Genomic DNA, 22,337 nt, shown 5'->3' with positions numbered 1-22,337 from the left:
GTGGTTAATGAGTAATGGAAGTATATTGATGGATCCTGAGGGAGAGCCAGTTCACTGACTTAGCTTCAACAAACAATGAGTGAATGGGAGACTAATGAAATGTAGATGTTTTATTGGAATCACAGTTCCCAGCAGACATATCCAAAGTTTTTGCTGGATACCAGAGTGATCTGTGACAGTTTTCAGAATGCCAAGATCACTGAAAATACACTGAAACATGCTCATCTAAGAAGACATAACAAACATTGTAACTTCTCTCTGACACCCACACATGACACCCATACATTTCATATATATGCACACACAAGTACATATACACACTCATGTATAAATGTGCACACACACACAAATGCTGACCACTTCACTCCTGAGTTAAGAAATATCCATTGTGGTGTAATTCGGGAATTTACAAGAATTTTCAGTGATAAAAGGCTTATTTCACAAACATAGGAAATTTTTTAACACAAACACATGGAAAAGTCACGTTATTTTTGAAGACGAACAATTTCGTCTGTCTTCCGACGCGAAACGATGAACACTGATATGCAGTTGGCTTTCATACGGCACGGCGATGACAGTCACTGCTTGCAATGAGTAGCCATGTCGCCAGAGGGGGTGGAAGAGACATTTACGCATTTCATTCAGTCTCCCTGAAGAAATTTCTCCTGAAATTATATGACGGTACGTTGATTCCGCCCGTTTCTCTGGCTTCAACTCTGCCTCTCTCCCCCCCTCCCCGTGACAAGTTATTGAAATGGTCGACGCTGGAATACCATGCAGCTGTAAACTCATTATTCACGATCGTATCTCTTCTACTTTGTTCTGTCCCCTGTTTGCATCGTGGCGCCGGGGTGGCAGCGGAACGGTGGGAAGGTCGACAGCGTTAGGAGGTTCCAAAGCATTTGACTTTGCTTTGATTGCTGCCCGAGAGAGGAAGGAGGGAGAGAGGGCGAAGGGGCAGGACTTTCTTTTCTCTTGTACTGTTAAGTGGAAACTTTGTGTTTCGTTCTCAAAGTTCAGCTCAGTCCTCACGAGTGGTGTCTCCTTTCTTCGCCCTTTGCAATTCACTTTGTGCGCCAATGTCTTTGTTTTTTCGCCTTTTTAGACTTTTCAGGGGGAGTCTGAGCATCAAAAGGCAATGCTCCTCCTAACTATTCTTTGTATCTCTCTAAATTATTCTTCTGTGACATTGCACTGTTGTCCATATTAATTTGACTGGGAATATAAAGGATACTATTTACTATAAGCCTGTTCTGTGTGAAGATGACCAGCGTATATTTTTCGTTTTCTGAGAGCATGGTGCTTTTTAAGTTTGTTCTTTTGTACATTGTTGAGTTCTCTTGTGCGGGCGTTGCGCTCTCCGATACTGGTCTCGTCACTTTAAAGAATTTTGTTCCACCTGTGACCGACTCGCTTCACGCACCTGCCCCCCGAAAAAACGGATTTGTGCAAACCATCGATCGGATCTACCATGGGGACGGCAAAGTGGGTTATCTCCTGTATATGGACGGCAGGAAATTTCTGTTGGATATGGAAAGGGATGAGGCTGTCTTATCCCGTCACTTCAGTTCTAAGTATGTGGATGCGCTCCATGCGACGGGCAAGGGTATACTACCACTACACAAGGATTGTGTTTACCGTGGCACTGTGGATTCAAACCCCAAATCTCTAGCGCTGTTCCGCTTGTGCGGCGGCGGGTTGGAGGGCTTCTTTGCTGTGAAGCATGACCGCTACAATATTAAACCTCTCACCAGGGCAAAAGGACACGAGAACGATGTGCACATCATAGAAGAAGCCACAGCGAACCTAGCTCTTCACTTCTATTCCAGGGAGCGTTTCAGTTTTGAGGCCAAGCCCGTTCGCGAAAGTTGCGGTACACGAGAAGGGCGCAGGCACGCAGCCGGGAAACGCAGTGGCAGGGAACGGTTGGGAGGGAGAAGTCACAGCCATAGTCGTGCTCTGGGTGGAAAAGGTCGCAGGATACACGGTGCACTGTCGTGGTTCTTCAACTCGAATTCTCGCACGTCAGGTAAGAGGCGAAAGAGGTCGGTCTCGCGCACCAGGCACATAGAACTCCTTCTTGTTGCTGACGAGTCCATGTCCAAGAAATACGGCAACGACTTGAACCACTACCTGTTGACGCTGGCTTCCATTGCCTCTAAATTGTACGGCCACGCCAGCATCGAGAATCCAATCCGCTTGTCGGTTGTGAAAGTGGTGGTGGTGACAGATAAGGAGAAGGGTTTGGAGGTGTCCAAAAACGCGGCAGCCACGCTCAAGAGTTTCTGCAAATGGCAGAATCAGCAGAACTCGTTGGATGACGATGACCAACAGCACCACGACGCTGCCATCCTCTTCACGAGGCAGGTAAACTGCTCACCTGGCCAACACAGTCCATATCTCATCCAGAGCAAATTAATTGTGCGTGTGTTTTAAGTAGGGGAGCTAAAACAGAGCGTTGCCTGTTGTCCTTCCTTATCTAATGTAACAACAAATTTTCAGCTATGATAAATTTTCTGTGGGGCAGCCCATGAGCTGTTTTTAAACCAACTGACAGTAATGGAATCCACAATTGCTTTTTGTTCCATCCTGAGATGATCAGTAAAGATGTGGGGAGACATATTTAGCTGTGAGTTACATCAAGCACAATCACAACCACAATGTCAAGAAACTATATTCTGCCACTCACTGGTGCTGTCTTGACTGTGCTTTCCAGGGTGCTTGTTCTCCTGATCTGTACTATTTTGATAAATTTTGATGCTTGGCGTTGTGTAATATGGAGACGTTTAGAATAATTGTTGCCTATGAGTACGTGTTTCCTTATATATCATATTAAAGCCACATTAAGGCGTTTTATTAAGGCGTGGAAAACAACACTTTCCACATTATTTCAATTGTTTACCAATTGTTCTCCTTGTGTCACATGACGCAGTGCCACAATGCTACCAATGCCAAGCCACACTTGGTTTGTTGCAATAACATTGCAGGAGGTCACTCCTGTAAGTCTCTCTCTCTCTCTCTCTCTCTCTCTCTCTCTCTCTCTCCTGCCTTTGGAGTTTCCCTCGTAGTCCCTTGACTGTGTAGTGTGGAAGCAGTGCAATCTCTCATGCTGTGTGCATGCATTCTTCCCAGACATTCAGGATGAAGCTGCAGTCAGCTGGCTAGATATCAGCATGTCACCCCAAAAATCACAGCCCTCAGCTCTTTTCCACTGTTTTTTTTCCGATCTCAGATTTCCTCTGCAGTCATTTAGCAGGACATGAGAGGTCAGGAAAGTCTTGCAGGTGACCTTCTCATTCCAAATTGCATTTCATTGACTGGCAATGTGGTTTTGCATCATGGAGGTTTGCTACAAATGGTATCCTTACCTTAGGAACCGCTCTTGGTGGGGCTTCTACAGTGGGCCGGATTGAGCTGGCACAGAGACCTGCATGCCAGCTGCACTCATGTTGTGTTGACATCTACCTCAGACAGCACTTCCACACTTGCTGAAGGACCCAGGTTGGTTTAGTGGCACTACTTGTATGACAATACCAAGTCACATGGATATTTTTTCTGTACTTATAAAATTCAAAATTTGATATTAAAAGTATCTATTTCACCTACAGAAAAGACTACATTATGAGTCATTATCATCTATTATCACAGCAAATTGTGTATATAATTGTGTATGTAATGGATTTAACTTCTGACATGAATTATTTGTCTGCTGGTCATGTATCTGTCGCAGCCCTGTTCTCAGACAGTATCAGATCAGAACTAATTGAACGGCAAGCACAAATAGGCCTAAGCAGACCAAAGTGTGGCTTCATTGTTTTAATGAAATGATGAAAATGCATGTAGTGAGAATATGGCATGAAAGGAGGGGCAACACATCTAACACGATAAAGTGTTGGATTTGTCACTACCCCAGTCCAAGACTGGGGTGGTGGCTGGACATTCTTCAGCTGCTGAAAGAAAGAGTAGCCAGAGAGCGTAACACAGAACCACTGCAACTGCCTCTTTCCTGTTTCATCGCCCTGCCAACATCTCAGCAGTTTCAAGTCTGTCACCCCTCACTGACGACACTAACAAGGGTCCCTTAGGCACAAGTAATTACATTTGAGTTTCACATTCATCCTCTAGAATAATATTTTTTATATTTTTTATTTAGGGATTTTATCTTTTTATAATGTGTAAGATTGTAAGATTTAGGTTTTATCTGCATTACGGAAACGTCTGCAAAATGGTTGGCTAGGTAGCCAGATGTGAAAATGCTAACTACTTGTTTTGCATGAAAATGCATCTTTTAGAAGGTTTTAAAAAAAAGTGTTAGGAAGTTTTGGTGCTTTGGGACAGTTTGTTGCCCAGGGAGAATTTAGGATTGGAGGCTCTCTCAAGGGAGCAGACATGCAGTGGACCTTGTGCCACAGTTCTTATCATACCATGGCAAAAATACACAAGAATTCTATTGAACATTGTGTGTGTGTGTGTGTGTGTGTGTGTGTGTGTGCATCTGAGTGTGTGTGCATGCGCGTGTGTGTGTAATTACTGGGGTAGTCATCACTGCATAAGTGGGAACTTAGCTGCTCTCGGCTTGGCTTCTGCAGTTCTCTAATGAGGAACAATGAGTTCATTGTGGGATGCTGGCTTCCCTGCTTATGGAGTACACAATATGGTGAGATCTGAGAGGTGAACAGTGGATTTTCAGTGCTGCAGTGTGTCAGAACAGCACTCTGGAGATTCATATCTGCACACTCCACTGTGCTGTACAGAGAGTGCCGAAGTGTCTGTCTTTGGAGGTTTAAGCTATTTAAAAATCTAATCCCACATCCCATACACTCTTTATTTTATTCATGGCCTTTATATATCATTCAAATGTAATTACTGGCTGATTTCTTTCCCATTTAATTTCAATGGAGCTTCAGTGCTCTGTGCCTTTCTGGTGTCTGTAGCACTTGAATTTTTTGATATAATTAGGGGATCTCAGTTGTGGTTGAGGCATTGTAGCTTGATAGTAACATGTTGATACTATAACTTTTCAATGCTGGAAGCATCTGGAACTTGAGCAGAATTACTGTAATAACCATAACTCAATTGGAATCAGACTTTATTGGCTGAGTATGCTTTTACACATACAAGGAATTTGACTTCGGTTCAAATGTCTCTCATAGTGCATTCATACAATGATTTTCAGTGTGACAACAAATGCCATCCAACCGCAGTGATACCACAGACAATAAGAGTAGTGCAGGACACATACATGGAATGGTGTAAGGATGGAATGAATGAGGTATATAAAAAATAAATATGAACAGCTACTGCACAATAAGTTAAAGATACAGGAGTACAGGTTGTGGGTCTGTACAGCAATTTGTTATAGACAGCTATTGCATTGTGTTACATACTGTCTAACTCAATGCTGCCTTCAGGAACCAGAACAACATGCGTTGGTTGTGGCAAAAAGCATTGAATTTGTCACTTGAGAAAATACACCAATTGCTCCTATGGTAAGAAACAATACTTCAAACAATAATTCATTTTGGTTGAATTCCCCTTTAAGCAAACTTGTCTTTGATTTTTTCCTGCTCATAGCATTCAAACTATGTGTAAACATTACTCATAGCATTTTGCAGTTCTGACAGTACAGCAGTTAACAATACCCAACAGTGCACCAGTCAGCTCCCTTATAACTGATAAACAAACAGGCCATATGCTCATCAGTGATGTCTCTGAAGTGGCAATGACACATGCAGGCAGGCACATGCACGCACTCACATACACAGCAGAGTCTGACTGGTGAATTGGTCCCCCCCCCCACCCCTTAAGCACTGAAGTGGCCCTAGTGACAGCCCAGCGTATTGTGGTGTGGACTCATTGCTCTTGACACGTGTGAGTTCTGTGTGTGTGGGGGGAGGGGGAGAGCACCCTCTCATTGGCCACTGGAGCCTGTCTGTGGGTTGGCCATCCTCTCCACAGCAGGGAGTGTTTGCGTTGGGAGATGGAGGTATTTCTCACATCCCACTTTATATCCAGGTTAGCTGGTGACAGTGTGCAGAATCCACATGGCGGAACAATCACGTTCTGTACCCAACACCAGGCTCGATGGGTGCGAGATGTCTGTGGCATGCTCCACAGGCAGCAGTTCTCTACTCATTCAAAATAATGACAAAAGCACTGCTCTCCCACACTCTGTCTGAATGCCTAGGAATATTCTAATGCTGTCCACTCTAATGTTGTCCCTCTCATACCTCTGTTCCTCTCACACTCTAACTGCCCATCTCACAGTCTAACCCTGACCCTCTCACACAATTTAACTCTGTCCCTCTCACACGCTCACTGTCCTTCTTACATACTCTAATTCTGTCCCTTTCACACTAAGTGTCCACACACTTTATCTCTGTCCCTCTTACACACTAACTCTCAGACTAACTGTCCCTTTCACACTCGAACTCTGTCCCTCTCACTCACTCTGCTATTCTAGCACTCTTTCAGTCTCATGTTCTCATTCACAATCCCTATATACACTCACTTCTTCACTCATACATAATCAGGTAGATGGACTAATGTGGGGCTGATAGAGTGTTTTGTCTCCCCTCCTGACCTACATACCTTTCTGTCTGCTCTCATTTAGCTTCTCTCGCTCCATGCCCTGCTCTCACACTTCCTCCCTGTCTCCCTCTCCCAAGTGTCCCAGAAAACACAGGCAGCCTGAATGAAAAGAAACACCAGGATTCCCTGGCGTTGTTTTTCAAACTACTCCACATGTGTTTCACATGACCTTATACAGCGGGTGGAAAAATAAGAGAAGGGGGAGAGATGAAGGTAGACAGAGAGTGAGAGAGGTGGGGAGAGTGGGGGGCATGTAAGACGTGATCAAGGAGGGGAGGTAAGAGACAAAGACAAGAAGAGAGAGAGGGTGGAGGACAGAGAGGCAGAGAGAGAGGAAGGGTGACGTTATTGGGAGGGAGGGGGCTGATTGGTGCTTAAGGGAAGATAGACAGAGTTGACGAGAAACAGGGTGGGGTGAGGTAACATTTAACTCTATTTTTTTGCTGGCCTTCAATCTTGGCTAAATACGATCTTTTTTTTTTCACTTTAATCATGCCGCAGCCTCAGTCTTGCAGACCCTGGAGATACACTGTCACAGTGTGCTTTTCAGGCAGACCCAAATATCCACATCACATGAGTTCACAAGACCACTTAGATGGCTCCAGGAGCCAGATCCAAAGAGACACCCTGGATGTACATTCCTCTATTTACAATGCTTAATTGCCAAATTTGGTGCTGCCTGACCAGATGTGGAATACAGCCTCAGTTTGTGATTGATTACCTGTGCTTTATAGTGCCTCAGTAATGTCACATGCCTGTGTATGTGCGTCATTATGTCATTTCACAGTCTGAATTCTCAAAAAGTATGCTTCCCTGAAAATGGGTTGTTTCAAGATTTTAGCTTTTATATTCACCTTAATGAAGGTACCAGCATTTAACCTCTTTGCTTTACATTTCAGATTGATTTCTGGCTTTCTCCGCATAGATTTATGGCTTAAAACCCCCCAACAGGCACCAGTAGATTTTGGTTCTGAAGAAATGCAAAGTGGGTCTGCACCACTGGACCTCAAGCTTTCCCTTTGGGGCCAGGTTCACACAACGCTCATATAGGTGGTTTTCAATAGCCAAATCCCGCGCTACTGGCACAGTTAGCAGACATTCACAGTCAGTGCTCCCTTAAACTTTTTCTCTCTTTTTAATCATGTTTTTTTATCATATCTCTTTTCCACTTCTTTGCAACGTGTAGTAGTAGTAGAGCAGAAGCTCTTAGTACAGATCATGTCTGAACCCAGAACAGGGAACATTTGTTCTTGGGAGACTTCAGCCAGGACTGAAGTGTAAAAACATAACCTCATGCAAGGAGGGGGAGAAGCGCTTTATGTGTAAATGATCTTGTTTCTAAGCATAAACAAAACTGGTGCACAGTACATCCTTGAGTCAACAGGGAGGTAAGAAGCTGCCCAATAGTGCAAACCATGCCCTTTGTGTATGTCGGTGTGCCCGTCATGTGTCCCGAGTGCCTTGCGGCCCTGCTGCACATTGACACATGTGACTCCTCCCCCTGCAGGACCTGTGTGGGCATCACTCCTGTGACACGCTGGGAATGGCGGACGTGGGCACCATCTGCTCTCCGGAGCGCAGCTGTGCGGTGATCGAGGACGATGGGCTGCATGCTGCCTTCACCGTGGCACATGAGATTGGTAGGCCTGCTTGCAAGCACACCATCCTCTCCTGTGTTTGTGTATGTGTGTGTATCTGGGAGTGTTAGCCTGGTCTGAAATGAGGGCAGTGGGAAGTATAGGTGCTGCGGGTGCTGCAGCACCCCCTGTTGGAAAAGGCAGACATCACAGCACTCTCTGCCAGATGCAGAAAAAAAAGTATTAAAACATTTTAAATAATTCTCCTGTTGTTACTTACCTAAGAATGTAATGCTTGAGGAAGTTTTGAGAAATAATTAGCAATAATGAATAATTATTAATTATTAAAATGGTCAACGGACGTCACGTAGCCTAGTCATCTAATAGCTAGTAATGTTGCATCATTCAAGGTAGCTAGCTATCACAGTCAGTGGTGGTGGGTGAGCTGGAAACAGGGGAAGCCTGAAACATTACCTTTAAATCTATCATTACTTTCAACCTGTTCCCCTTTATCCTCCTTGATTAACAATAAAACAAATAATTCACAGAATAATTGACACCAGTTGCATAATTAGAATAAATGATTATGCTCACGAAACACCACAGATTGTCTGTAGTTAGTGTGCTTGTGAAAGCTACAACGTGAGCCACAACGTGTTTAATTAACAAGGATGGCATTTATCAATTTAAATTACGTTAAATGCTCATGACACATCACAGCTTTTGTGAGGTCTGTGTTCTAAACGTTATTGTTAATTGCACTCAACCTAACATAAAAGTTTATTCTCAGTAATTTAAATCGATTTAACTAAATTTAGCTCTGTTCTGTGATTTGAATTTTGTAACACAAGAAAGCTATAATGTTAAACATTTAAGAGAAAGCTTTGGGATTACTTGCTACTTAATTATTCAAATTGCCATCCTTATTAATTAAACAATCTCTAATGTAATGTATTTGTGCTGTTAAAATATTGTGCGTTTGTGGATATGCTCTTGTCCGCTGTGCACGACAGTGTTTTCCCAGCTAGCAAGAAGACTAGGGCCGAGTCTGGGAATTGTTCGGCGCCTTTGGTTAAGACTCGGCATCGGTCAACCGTCATCTGGCTGAGTGTGGCTTGCCACCTGACAGCCAGGGCGTCGGCAAAATGCAGTAGCGCCGATGCCATGCATGTTACTCGGCCCAGATGCACATTACCATACATGTGCTGCATGAAACCGATCACCACACCATAACCTGAATAAATTACCTTCAGTAAAACAAATTCCTATAGGGCAGTTAAACTCAAATTTTCATAACAATTGTGCATTTTATGATAAAAGCATCAAATTCAGTGCAAAAACTCACAAAGGGGGCCTGATCAGATTTAGAAATGGAGGTGCTTCAAATATGGCCCCTGGGGGCCATGGTGGCCATTTTTCAAAATGGCTGCCAAATGATCATTTTATTTCATATAAAAGGATTACAGAAGTATACATAATAACATAAATATACAAAAAAAATTAAGTCAAAAGAAACAAGTTATCTTGGCTTACATTGATGTTAAATTGTATATTCACTCAATTGTTACATATATTCATATAACTCTTGGTTATATGACATTTTGTTTGTGCGGTCTTTTAAAGAAATTTATGGGAGTGAATGTGGAGACACTGAAAAGGTATGTCCCCAGAATTAGATTGATGTATGGTAAAATATATAATTGTATTAGTTGCTAGTTTCTGCTTTCAATCCTTTTTCACCTAACAAAAGCCATATTTGGTGGCCATTTTGAAAAATGGCTGCCATGGCCGCCAGGGGCCAAATTTGAAGGGCTTCCATTTCTAAATCTGATCAGACCACCTTTATGAGTTTTTCTACCAAATTTGATGCTTTTATCATAAAATGCACAATTGTTATGCTAAACTGCCCCATTACTAGGCTACTTGTGATTTCTTTTGTTTGTATTTCACTGTGACATTGGAATAAAGAATATTAGCTCTTAATTAGCTGCGTAAAATCAACATTTTGGAAAATATTTTAGCATATAAATATGTAAATTTTAAATATTACCTCTTACATACTCCAAACTATGTTGATGGCTAAAATTATGTGTTGTGCAGCAGCGAACAGTTAAAAATGAAGTCAGGGTTGTTAATGTTATTTCCACATGGCAAACCATAGCTAGCTACCTTTTCTGCTAACTAGCTAACATGAAGCGCCAAGAGCTTCGAGCTGACCAGGCAGTTACCAGTACGGTCAAGTTATTGATGTAGAAAATTCTTTGTCACACGATAAAGATAAGATTATCTAATTGAACAAATTTATGAAACTCCTCTGGCATAGGCTTGCACTCAGCTAACTAACATTAGCAACCATTTGACCAGATAGGTTCGAACGTTGGCTAGCTAACCTGCTAACCATTTGGCGGGCTTTTGGGTTAACTGGCTAGCAAACTTACATTTATGTTGAAAGAATAATGAATACTTGCTAGGTATGTAGCCCAATGTTAGACCTATCGCATTTGTTTCAATGGGTTGGAATTTACATTTAGAATTATTTGGTAGCATTATCTAATTATTATTGTGTTGTGTTGGGGGTAAGTGGGCGGAGCTTCCCAGCATGCCTTGGGCCGATGGACTGTTGCTTAGCCCACCTTGAATGTAACTGTCTTCGTCAATGATGTACTTGCCTTCTACCGTGTCACTGTTAGTGGTGTTCAAAATGATTATTTTTAGTGATTCAGTTCCTTTCGTTCAGTTCAATAAAATGATTTGAATTTTTGACTCACTGATTCGTTCATTTCCATATCCGGTCGGGCAGCATACATGAATCTATAAATAGTTTTATTGCATTTTAAAAGTTACTCTAAACATCATGTCCATTATTAGCCTGCTTTGCAGCAAAACAGCACGTGTGAAACCAAATGTCAATGAAATTAATAATAATTAAATCGTAATATTCATCACGTGAAACTGCACCATGCTATTCAAACAATAATGCGGCCGCAAAGTATACTTAGTCTTTAGGAAGGTAATAGAACCCCACATTTTAATGCATAACGCATAATAGCCTAGGTACATGTCATTTGCTAAAACTAAAAAAAAGCACTGAGGGGTTGATAAGAGCCATGCTTATATCCGAAGCAAGTAACTTTGTTTTACAAGTTTTGAACTAACCCAGCCCAAACATTTTAATATACTTGTAGGCCTAGTCAGTGATGTCGTATTTTTATTTGTTGTTAATGTAGACATAGTATGCTACAAATGTGATGCATAGGCTTATGCATCACATTTCTGTTTTGCTTTGTAGCCTACTATGTTGATTTGTCAGTATTTATTAATAAGGACTTTATTCACGTTAAAAGAAAATGTGATGTCAACATTAAATACATCATAGCCTATGTAAAATTGCAGGTAGATGAGCAAAATAATATTTAATATTGTTTTTAATTCCTATAATAATGTCACGGAAGCGCTCTGATTCCTAGAACTAGCGATTCTGGCAACACGTAGTCACCAGGTCTTCATAGTCAGTGAATCTTTGGAGTCCGAACGAACTAGTGAAAAGAGGAACTTGTCAGCATAGTCACCAGTTCCTTTGAGTCCGAACGAACTGGTGAACTGAGGACTCACAGTTCCTTTGAGTCCGAACAAACTGGTGAACTGAGGAACTTGTCAACAGTTCATCAGGTCAGTAGGTGGAGTTTAGAGTCTTCGTAGTCACCGGATCTTTTGCATTGTCCCACATCGTCAGCTGTGCCGAGATGGCCAGTGGGAGGTGCTTTGAGAGTTTTAGCATTTCAGCCATTGGCTAGTTGTTGTCATGAATGTACTGCTGATACAGTTTTGTGATAGGCTGGTTCATGGACAGACCGCATATCTAATATCCACTGAAGGGAGAGTTAAAGCTGCTATGCCAGCTAATCAGCGCACATGTTTGCAAAGAGGAAGGAACGAATCTTTTAGACTAGGGATTCAGTACACTCAGTTCACCTCAAAGATTCCTTCAAAAGGATTAATTCGTTCATGAACTGCACATCACTAGTCACTGTTAAGTATATTACTTTCTGGTTTGTGCTGTTGTGAGATAGAAGGCTCGTTGCTGAAAGAACAATGGCAGTGTCAACACTCCAGAGAAAACCCAGCTTGTCCCCTTACTGTTATGATTATAGTCTAATCATTTGTAGGCATTACCAATTAGTACAGTACTGCCTGTAGTAACAATTCAAGCATTAAGGTGTTTATTTTATGTCAGAAGTGAAATAACTTAAAAAGCTAAGCTATTAACCTATATAGCTAAGTTGTACGCAGTGGCAAGTTTTTGGACCAAACCGAAGGGTTCTGGTATTGGGCCGAGTGTGTGGCAAAGGGTATTTTATTGTCTGTGCCAGAAGCGGCCCAATTCATAAGCGTGCTCGGGCCGCATTCAAGCCGAGTGATTGGTCCCGAACTGGACCTAGATTCAAAGCCAGAGTTCGGCCGAGTTGGTTGGCTGTAATCCAGCCACATTCAGCCCGCGTATTTTTTGCTACTTGGATTGGACCTGTTTAACTATGTCTTGGCTATTTGTATGTTCTTGTCTGCTGTGTGCAACGGGTCTGGTAGTTGCAAGCCTGGCATACGTTTGACTCATATTATAGTAGTGTATGTTATATTAGAATGTGACGTTATGGAATTTTCACCAAAAAAGCTTTCACTCAAACTTGTTAAATAAAAATTAATTCATGTGTATGAAGTAGCCTATAGCCTATTCATCACGAATACTAATCTTAGTTCTTAGTGCTGGATCTGGAAGTGCTTTGGAGGGACAGCATTTCCCTGTCACTATAGCATATGGAACACATATACAAAGAGATTTTGGTGTGGTCTATGGGCATGTGTGTGTTTCTTTGAATGTTTGCATGTCTTTGAGAATGCTTGTGTGTTTCTGCATGAGTACGCAAGTGTTGAGAAGGACTCTGTGTGTGTGTGTGTGGGTCTATTAGGTGGAGCCTTCCAAGGCCTTACTGTCTTCCTCAGTTTGGCATAAGTTTTAGGTATTGTGGAAGTAATGTTGACTTTCCCAACCACATAAATACTCAAATATCCACATGCACTCTCTCACTCATACATTGTGCAAGCAGCGATCCCTCTGTCTCATTCTTGGAAACTTGTTGTTGCACCAGAATGACACAGCTTGCCACCAAGATATTTAATTGCAGTTTATTTGGAGCCTAACCAGCAGTAGGCCATAGTGTGGGTGCTTACTTTAGCTGAGAGGGGAGGAAAATGTTCCAACAGGAGGGACTCCAGAGAGTTCACTCTGCCTGCTGGGAGGGGAGCACCTGTCACCATAATCAGGATCTCTCTTTTCCTTTCTGTGTGTGTTTGTGTTTGTGTTTGTGTGTGTGTGTGTGTGTGTGTGTGTGTGTGTGTGTGTGTGTGTGTGTGTGCGTGCGTGCCTGTGTGCATGTATGCATCTTTTTATTTCTCTCTTTTGTCCTGTCTCTTTTCAGACCTTCTCTCTTGTCTCTCTGTTCCACTCACTCAGATAAACACACACATACACAAACACATACACACAAACACAAACATATATATTTCTATTTCTCATGTTAATAAAGAAATAGGGGCATTCCAATGCTGTGTGCTTCTACCTGCAATTTGAGCATGACATCCATTTTGGGTCATCACCAGTATATGGAATTGATTGTGGACATGTACATGTGTCTACATTTTGTGTGTTTGATGTAGCACTTATATATTAACTTGATTACAGGCATGTGTATGTGTAAGCATTCCATACATGAGTATTGATGTGTATTTGTGTGTGTGTGTGTGTGTGTGTGTGTGTGTGTGTGTGTGTGTGTGTGTGTGTATTGGCACAGGGCATCTCCTGGGCCTGTCCCATGATGACTCTAAGTTCTGTGAGGAGCACTTCGGCTCTAGTGAGGACAAGCGCCTCATGTCCTCCATTCTGACCTCCATCGACGCCTCCAAACCTTGGAGCCGGTGCACCTCCGCCACCATCACTGACTTCTTTGACGATGGAAACGGTGAGCTTTGGGCTGGGGGAGTTTAGCACAGATGGAGGAGAGTGGGTTGCTTTTTATTTAGGCTACTAAATAAAAAGGAACAAAATGTATGTACCTTATATGTCTATGTTTACATGTGGTGAAACATAAATGGTAAATGGACTGCATTTATATAGCACTTTTCTACTCATTTGAGTTCTCAAAGCTCTTTGCAGTCATATGCCTCACATCCACCTACCAGTGGCAGAGGCTGCCATGCAAGGTACCAACTAGCAACTGGGAGCAGTTTGGGGTTCAGTGTCTTGCTCAAGGACACTTCAACATTCTGCCAGGAGGAGCCAGATTCAAATCAGGGACCTTCCAATTCCCAGTTGCCTGCTCTACCTCCTGAGCCATTGTCGCCCCCAACAAATTCACAACAAAAACATGTTTTAATGTAAATGTACTTTGAATATAATCAAAACACTGCATGTATTATGAAATTATGTTAATCTGAACCACAGATGTCACAATTTCAAGTTCCAAATGAAGATTCGAGAATATAATTTTCAGATAATCTCTACACAATTAACAAACTGGTCCCATCCAGTGTCAGCTGTGGATGATATCCCTCTTTCTTTGGCCTGTGGCCAGGCGCAATCCCTCAGATTCCAAACCAAAGATCACTATCCCAATAACCTCATTTACAGCAATGCTTACATTTCCTATTGCATTAAAATTCATACCTACTGAATTGCAATTGACAATTATAACTGAGATATCTGATAGTACACTTCATTACAATACTATGCAAATTATGTATCAATTACATATGAAAATGCCAATTATAATATCTTTCCTAGTATACCAGTCTTCTGTTATTAGTGCTGCAATACATTCTACTTTTGATGGACAAGAAGCATGAATTTACCTTGGTTTACCAACCTCCGCCCCCAAGCTTTAACGTTATTGGTCATATTTCACTCTCCCTTTGTCTCCTGTATTGATGCTACAGTATGTGTGGATTGACAAAACAGCTACTATGAACATCATTGACTTCATTGTGGAGGCACAGAATAGGACTCTTTGACTGTTTCTGAAAATAAAATACAGAAAGGACTTTGTAAGATGGCTGTATTTAAAAAGATGGAGCAAACTCTTCATGAAAACTGGAAATGATTTTTTAAAAAGCCTAGAGTTTTGCTTTGTAAAAACATCCACACCCACAAACCCATAAGATTGAATGGAACTTTAAACCTATGTATATTGTTAACTGACATTCTTAATGGTATTGTAACATAACCTTTGCACTTAAATGTAACATCTCTGTTTCTGACCCAGCCTTTAATTGAATATCTCAGGTTGCCAGGATTGTAAAGTTGGAATGACACATGAAGTTGACATACTGTATCCCTGTGCAGAATATATGTCTTTAAACATGATATACACATTCACACATTCACACACACATTCACATTTAAACATATTAATCACGATTAAGCACACTTAAACAGATTAAACATTGTTGAATACACTCAAATGCATGAACTGCCTGTAATTCATCCCTATAGTGAGTATACCCTGCTGTTTGTACATATAGGACCTGGAGACTGTCCGCATTTACATCCCATGTGTCTCTAGCCACCGCTGATTTTGAAACACACTAATCAAATAGCATCTTGTGTAACAGGGCACAGGGCACAACGTCAATGATGTCATCAGCCTGATCAAGCTGATGACAGCATGGATGAGCTAATATTAGTCCTGCCGCTGAAGTCCATTGTAGTGACTTTGTCTTTCATTTGCTTTATTCCATGTATACCCTTTTGATTCTTCCTTGTCACCCATTCTGCACCTCACCCCAATTCTGTCTTTGGCGCCCCACAGCGGAGTGCCTGCTGGATCCCCCTCACCAGCCTATCCTTGGCCCCGAGGAGCTGCCAGGGCAGAGCTACGATGCCATCCGCCAGTGCCGGTTGGCATTCGGGCCGGAGTACACAGTGTGCCCGGGTATGGATGTGTGCGCCCGTCTATGGTGCGCTGTGATCCGGCAGGGCCAGATGGTCTGCCTCACCAAGAAGTTGCCTGCCGTTGAGGGCACACCCTGCGGCAAGGGCCGCATCTGCCTGCACGGCAAGTGCGTGGACAAGATGCGCAAGAAGCAGTACTCGGTGAGCAGGGAGACACAGGACCAGTGCTGGTGGCTGTGTGAATGTGGATGGGATGGACAGTCAGAGTCCTGCAGTTTGGCCATTTGAGCGAGGAAGGAGACTGAGGGAGCAGTTTGAATGCTGAGTGCTGAGCAGTGAGCTGAAAGTGATTTGGCATCCCTGAGGCAGACATTGATCTGTGTGTGTGCGTGTGTGCTGTGTGTATACATGTGTGTGAATGTGTCCGTGTGTGTGTATGTGTGTGGGTGTTTGTGATTGTGTATGTGTGTGTGACTGAATGAGAGAGATAGACAGAAACTTTGACTGATCCAGTCAGTATTGAAAGGCAGTACAAGGTGAAACAGTAGCCCTGGGTGAATGATATTGACAGACTGTCCCTAGTTTTTCCTTTCTGTCTGGCTGGTGACCTGTGACACAATAGAGACTGATCCACAGAGAGGCACAGAAAGAGAGGCCAGGCTGTCACACACAGTCTGACGCTGCCCTAGCTGCTTAGGCGAAGATAAAAAAAAACAATCTGAGTGCATGTGTGGATCTGAAATATGCTTCTAATGAAACATTGTTTTTTGTTCCATGCTGGTGCTTTCAATATAAATGGCTACTAACTGTTGTATTATTGTGGGTTTATTTTTAAGGCTGTGTTCAGTGCTCTGACTGAAATATTTTTACACCATGCTCCGTTCTCTCTGTTCCATCTCAGACCTCAAATCATGGCAGTTGGAGCTCCTGGGGGTCCTGGGGAATGTGCTCTCGTACCTGCGGTGGTGGGGTGCAGTTCGCTCACCGTCTATGCAACAACCCTCCTCCCCGCAATAACGGGCGTTACTGCACAGGAAAGAGGGCTATCTACAGATCCTGTAACATCACCCCCTGCCCCCAACCAAGTGAGTGTTGACTGTTTAAGTCAAACAGAATTGCAGTCCAGATAGCCTTGTTTAGAGGTATGTGATAAACCACAATGATAATTAAAGGGTAATTGTGCGTGGATTCAAATGACAAAGATCAAAGCAGAACATATTGATGTTGTGATTTTGGTGCAACAAAACTTCACGTTCTCTGAAAAAACTGCTGAACCAGGACACCAACCGACATTTTTGCCTTCTTGTCAACTAAGAGTAACTGAAGAGTAAACCAAGGAAGGAGAGAAATAACAGGAAGGAGAGAGATAACAGGGTGTCTGCATAGAAGTGTTGGTACTGTGTAGAAGTGCTATCCACTCTCCACTCACTCTCACATACACGCTGTTGCGGAAGCAGTTGGTGGGTTACCTAAAGTGGTTGTATGGCCTGAGGTGGCTGTGCCCATGTAAAAGTACCAATTTTCTTTTGATTTTGTTTCTCACAGCACTCTAGTCTATATCCTTAGTTACATTTCACCTCCCTACACAGGCTCACGTTGATTTAAGTAGGACTGTGGCACAGGTAGGTCATAACAACACACGTACAGCGACACATGACATGCACACACACCATGTACTTCATTCACTTGTCCTACTCTGTCCAAGGTAAGAGTTTCCGTCTGGAGCAGTGTCAGGCACGTAATGGGCACCAAACTGACCCCAAGGGTGTGAAAACCTTCGTGGAATGGGTGCCAAAGTTTGCTGGGGTGCTGCCAGGGGATGTTTGTAAACTGACCTGCCGGGCCAAGGGCACAGGATACTACGTAGTGTTCTCCCAAAGGGTGAGTGAGGGGTGGAGCTATGTACAGCACAGGGAGGAGCAAAGCCATGTATAGCAGAAAGATGGGCAGTGCTGTGTGCAGAGAGGTGGTGCCTGATCTACAGTATTAAATTATATAGTTGGTGAGCTCTTTGAGGCTCACTGCACATGTGCAGTAAAGATAATTAAGTAGGCCTACTGGTAATACTTTATTGTTCAGCTCTTCACAATCAAGGTTTTATTGTATCCAGTTTTTGATGACAATTACAAAAATAATGCAAAGAGTCACAGACAATCCATAAACATTTAGAGTATATCATGGAAACAGTCAGCATGCAAAGCCTTAAGTGAGACTAGGTCTTCAAGCCTGAGAATGGGAACTTGCTATTGTACCCTTGAGCAAAGTACTTAACTTGAGTTGCTCATTATTGTTCATAAATATACAGAACAGTCACTACTGTATCCTGTATGTAGCTGAGCAAATGAGAATGGTAATGATGGTGGTGTTGATGACAATAATGATGAAGAAGATGATGATGATGATGATGTTGAAGATAATAGCCTCCTGTCTCTCTCCAGGTGACAGATGGGACTGAGTGCAGGCCCTTCAGCAGCTCAGTGTGTGTGAAGGGGAAGTGTGTGCGCACTGGCTGTGATGGGATCATCGGCTCCAAGCTGCAGTTTGATAAGTGTGGCATCTGTGGAGGGGACAGCACAACCTGCATAAAGGTTGTGGGCAACTTTACCAAGAAGAGGTACAGACACACACACAAGGGGGCCTATGATATATTACTTATTTATTCCACAGACACAGAACAACTTACAAAGCTGTCAAGCTTCAAAGCTTCAATTCAGTCAATTCAAGAAATTAATTGAAATTCAATTCATTAATTGAAAATCTTGAAAACGATGGCCCATTTTAAATAAATTGAATTCCACGTTGATCCATGAATTGACTGAATTGAAATGGAATTGTCCCCAGGTATGATGTTCAGATTGTTCTTTAAGTGATCACAAATGCAGCATCACCTGGAGAATAGAGACTCACAAATATTTTAAGAGATATTTTAATATTTTATGTTGTATATCTATTTATTGTATGTATGTACTGTACATATAGATGTATTATAATTTGTATATATTACCATCCCTACCACTGGGCCCTTAAAATATGTATGTGTATCCTTTTTCCTCAATCTATCCCCGCAGTAAGGGTTACACAGACGTGGTGAAGATTCCGGTAGGCTCTACCCACATTAAGATCCGCCAGCACAAGCCCAAGGACCAGCTGCGCTTCACAGCCTACCTGGCATTGCGTCGTCCCAGCGGGGAATACCTGCTGAATGGAAAGTTCATGATCTCCACATCAGAGACCATCATCCCCGTGAACGGCACGGTGCTGAACTACAGTGGCTGGAGCCAGCGGGATGACTACCTGCACAGCATGGGCCCCGGAGCACTGCGAGAAAGCCTGACCGTGCAGATTCTGGCCACTGATGCCAAGCGCCCACTCGATGTGCGTTACAGCTTCTTCGTGCCACGTCAGTTGACCCTGGTGCCTTCCCCAACGCCACCTCCAGATGTGGCCCCACAGTGGGCCACGGGCCCCTGGCTGAGCTGTTCCCGAACATGTGATGCAGGCTGGCAGACTCGCACCGTGCAGTGTAAGGATTTGCAGGGCAGGCTGGCCAAGGGCTGCCTGCTGGGGAGCCGACCCTCCGCCTTCAAACATTGCCTGGTCAAGAAGTGCTGATGACCGGCCACAGGCCCGCTGACAAGCCCAAAGGCACCCCCCACCCCCCGCCCCTGGGCTCGGACGCAAGCAGCCTTGGAGTGCTTGTCCATTGTTCCTTTTAGTTTTCTGCCTTCCTGCCATTTTGGGTGTGATTATTGTTCGTTTAAACATGATTACCATTTATATTATGGTCCTCTTTGTTGTTATTTTAAATTTGTTTCACCATTTACATCCTGCATGTCTGAACTCCTGAGAAAAGGTTTTGAAAATGGGATCCCCAAGGCCTCACAAAAGCACTGGCGAGCTGCCACTATGGCCCAGCTAGCTATCCCCCTGGCCTCTGGCAATAATGGCTTGGTCCAGCAGAAGGTAAAATCCAGGAGCTGTGTGAGCATGCTGGGGATGGAGCTGTCAGCAATTGTTAGATTTCCCTTGCCTCAGGGTGAAGGTGAAGAAAAAAGATATGATGGACTTTTGTCAACTGTTGTGAAAAATGGAAAGACAGAGTGTCAGGAAGACAGAGAAGGGTGGAAGGAGAGAGGGCTGCAGACAGAAGAAGTGGAAGAAGGGAAGTGTTCTCAATTCCAGCCAGGCTAGAGCTTTTCACATCAGCATCAGTGCTCTAGTTATACACTCTCCGCCGTTCACCATTCAAAAAAACAGGGCTTCAGTTAGAGGAGGTGCTTTCATGAGCTTCACTATGGACACCTTGCCCACAGGGACATCCGTGTCTGTCTATATGAATGTTTGTCTGTTTGTGTGACAATGTGTGCCCTGGATACTCGCAAATATGGCAATGTGGGAAAGGAGGAAGTCAACATAAAACCATTCCTGTACTGTCATACGCTTACACTCTCACTCGAAGATTCTATCCCTAACTGTCAATAACTCAGATTCTTACCCAAAGATTCACTCACCCACTCTCACTAACTCATACTCTCACTACCTGATTCATTCTCCCACTGTCAGTAACTCACACTCACTCAAAGATTTACTCCCCCACTCTCGCTCACTGATTCGCCAACACACTGGCTTTGATTTTTTTATGATCTCATCCTTATGACACCTGCTCAGACAATGGTACAAAAGCACAGCATACACTGTGTACACAAGTAGATTAGTAGATGAGTACGCAAGTAGACAAACACGCAGATACATACTCACACACAAGAACTCTCACACATTCACTATACACACACATGCACACATATTCACCAATACCTACCACATGTCCAGTGCTGATCAACAATCTCACCATGAGGTAAGCTCCTTGTAATGGAACAGAAACACAGCACTGAAATCATAATTTATTGTCTGTACAACTTGTATGTGAAAGTCTATTTATTATTATGATTATTTTGTATTATAATTATTTAACAGGAAATACCATTTGTGGAGAACATTTCATTTTTTAAAGAAAATGGTGTTTTTACATTGTCTCTACTGTATAAAAATATATGTATATAAATATATATTTAAATATTTGTATATTTTATTATTTTATTTTATTAGTTTCTTGGATATGTTATTTGCACTTCAGTTCAGTACTGTTCAGAGATCTTTTTACAGACAATAAGGTGTTTATACCAGAATTCAACTGTGACATCTCTCTCTCTCTCTCTCTCTCTCAAATTCAAATTCAAATTCAAATGAGCTTTATTGGCATGACAAAAACTCCATTTGTATTGCCAAAGCATTTCTACATACATTAAAACAAACAAACAACAAATACAGAAGTGTGTGTGTGTGTGTGTGTGTGGTGTGTGTGTGTGGTGTGTGAATGCGTGTGTTTGTGTTTGTGTGTGTGAGTGTGTGGTGTGAGTGTGTGTGTGTGTGGTGTGAATGCGTGTGTTTGTGTGTGTGTGTGTGTGTGTGTGGTGTGTGTGTATGTGAAGTGTTTTACCGATGGAGTGACTCTCTTTCTCTGTGGCAGGCATCCACATACCTAGCTGCGACTCTGGTACTATCTTGTTCCTCACCTAGTAATATTCTTAGAACCTTACTGTCCTCAAGCTTCTCAAAGTCTGGGTAGATTGTTTTGAATTCAGGAAAGAATTCCTTCCGGATATCTTTGAATTTGCAGCATTCACTCAAGAAGTGGAGCTCTGTTTCTATCATGCCCTGGCTGCAATGGGTACACAGTCTCTCTTCTGTGGGCAGCCAGGTTTGCCTGTGTCTGCCTCTTTAAATAGCCAGGTTATGGTTGCTTAGTCTGTACCTGGTCAAGGTTTTCCTTTGTTTTGTATTAGACACTGTGGACAGGTAGTCTGCTACAGTGTATTCTCTGTTTAGGGCCAAATAGCATTGAAGTTTACTTCGACTTTTTGTTGTTTCAATCCAATATGTCAGATAGTTTTCTTTTTGTGTTTTTATAATTTGGTTAGGCCGAATTGTTTGTGCAAGGGTGGCATAGTCCTGAGGCTGATTGTTAGTTGTATTAGTCTGGTTATTCTTGTTAGTCGTGTCAGTTTGTGTGAGCCTCAAGACTAGCTGGCAGAGGGGACTTATTTTTGTGCTCATCTCTTGGCTTTTCAGGGCTTTAAAACAATAAGCGTTGGGGTCACTTGATTTGAGATGTTTCCAGAATTTGATGGCTCGTTTCTCAATTTTAATTGATAGGGGATAGTGGCCTA

The 22,337-nt window shown here is 42.7% G+C and overlaps 1 protein-coding gene across 1 annotated transcript; it reads left to right on the top strand.

The window, feature by feature from the left end:
* The first annotated feature begins 770 nt into the window (after window positions 1–770).
* Window positions 771–21,050, top strand: LOC118786091 (A disintegrin and metalloproteinase with thrombospondin motifs 5). Its single transcript, XM_036541130.1, has 8 exons — window positions 771–2,367; window positions 8,099–8,231; window positions 14,015–14,182; window positions 16,028–16,311; window positions 17,012–17,195; window positions 17,816–17,991; window positions 18,549–18,724; window positions 19,179–21,050. Exons 1-8 carry the CDS (start codon window positions 1,264–1,266, stop codon window positions 19,720–19,722), a joined length of 2,769 nt encoding a protein of 922 aa, XP_036397023.1. The 5' UTR covers window positions 771–1,263; the 3' UTR covers window positions 19,723–21,050.
* Window positions 21,051–22,337: the final 1,287 nt, after the last annotated feature.

This window comes from Megalops cyprinoides, chromosome 11 (genome assembly GCF_013368585.1).
Source record: "Megalops cyprinoides isolate fMegCyp1 chromosome 11, fMegCyp1.pri, whole genome shotgun sequence".
Taxonomy (NCBI): domain Eukaryota; kingdom Metazoa; phylum Chordata; class Actinopteri; order Elopiformes; family Megalopidae; genus Megalops; species Megalops cyprinoides.
This window is presented reverse-complemented; position numbering and strand designations above follow the sequence as displayed.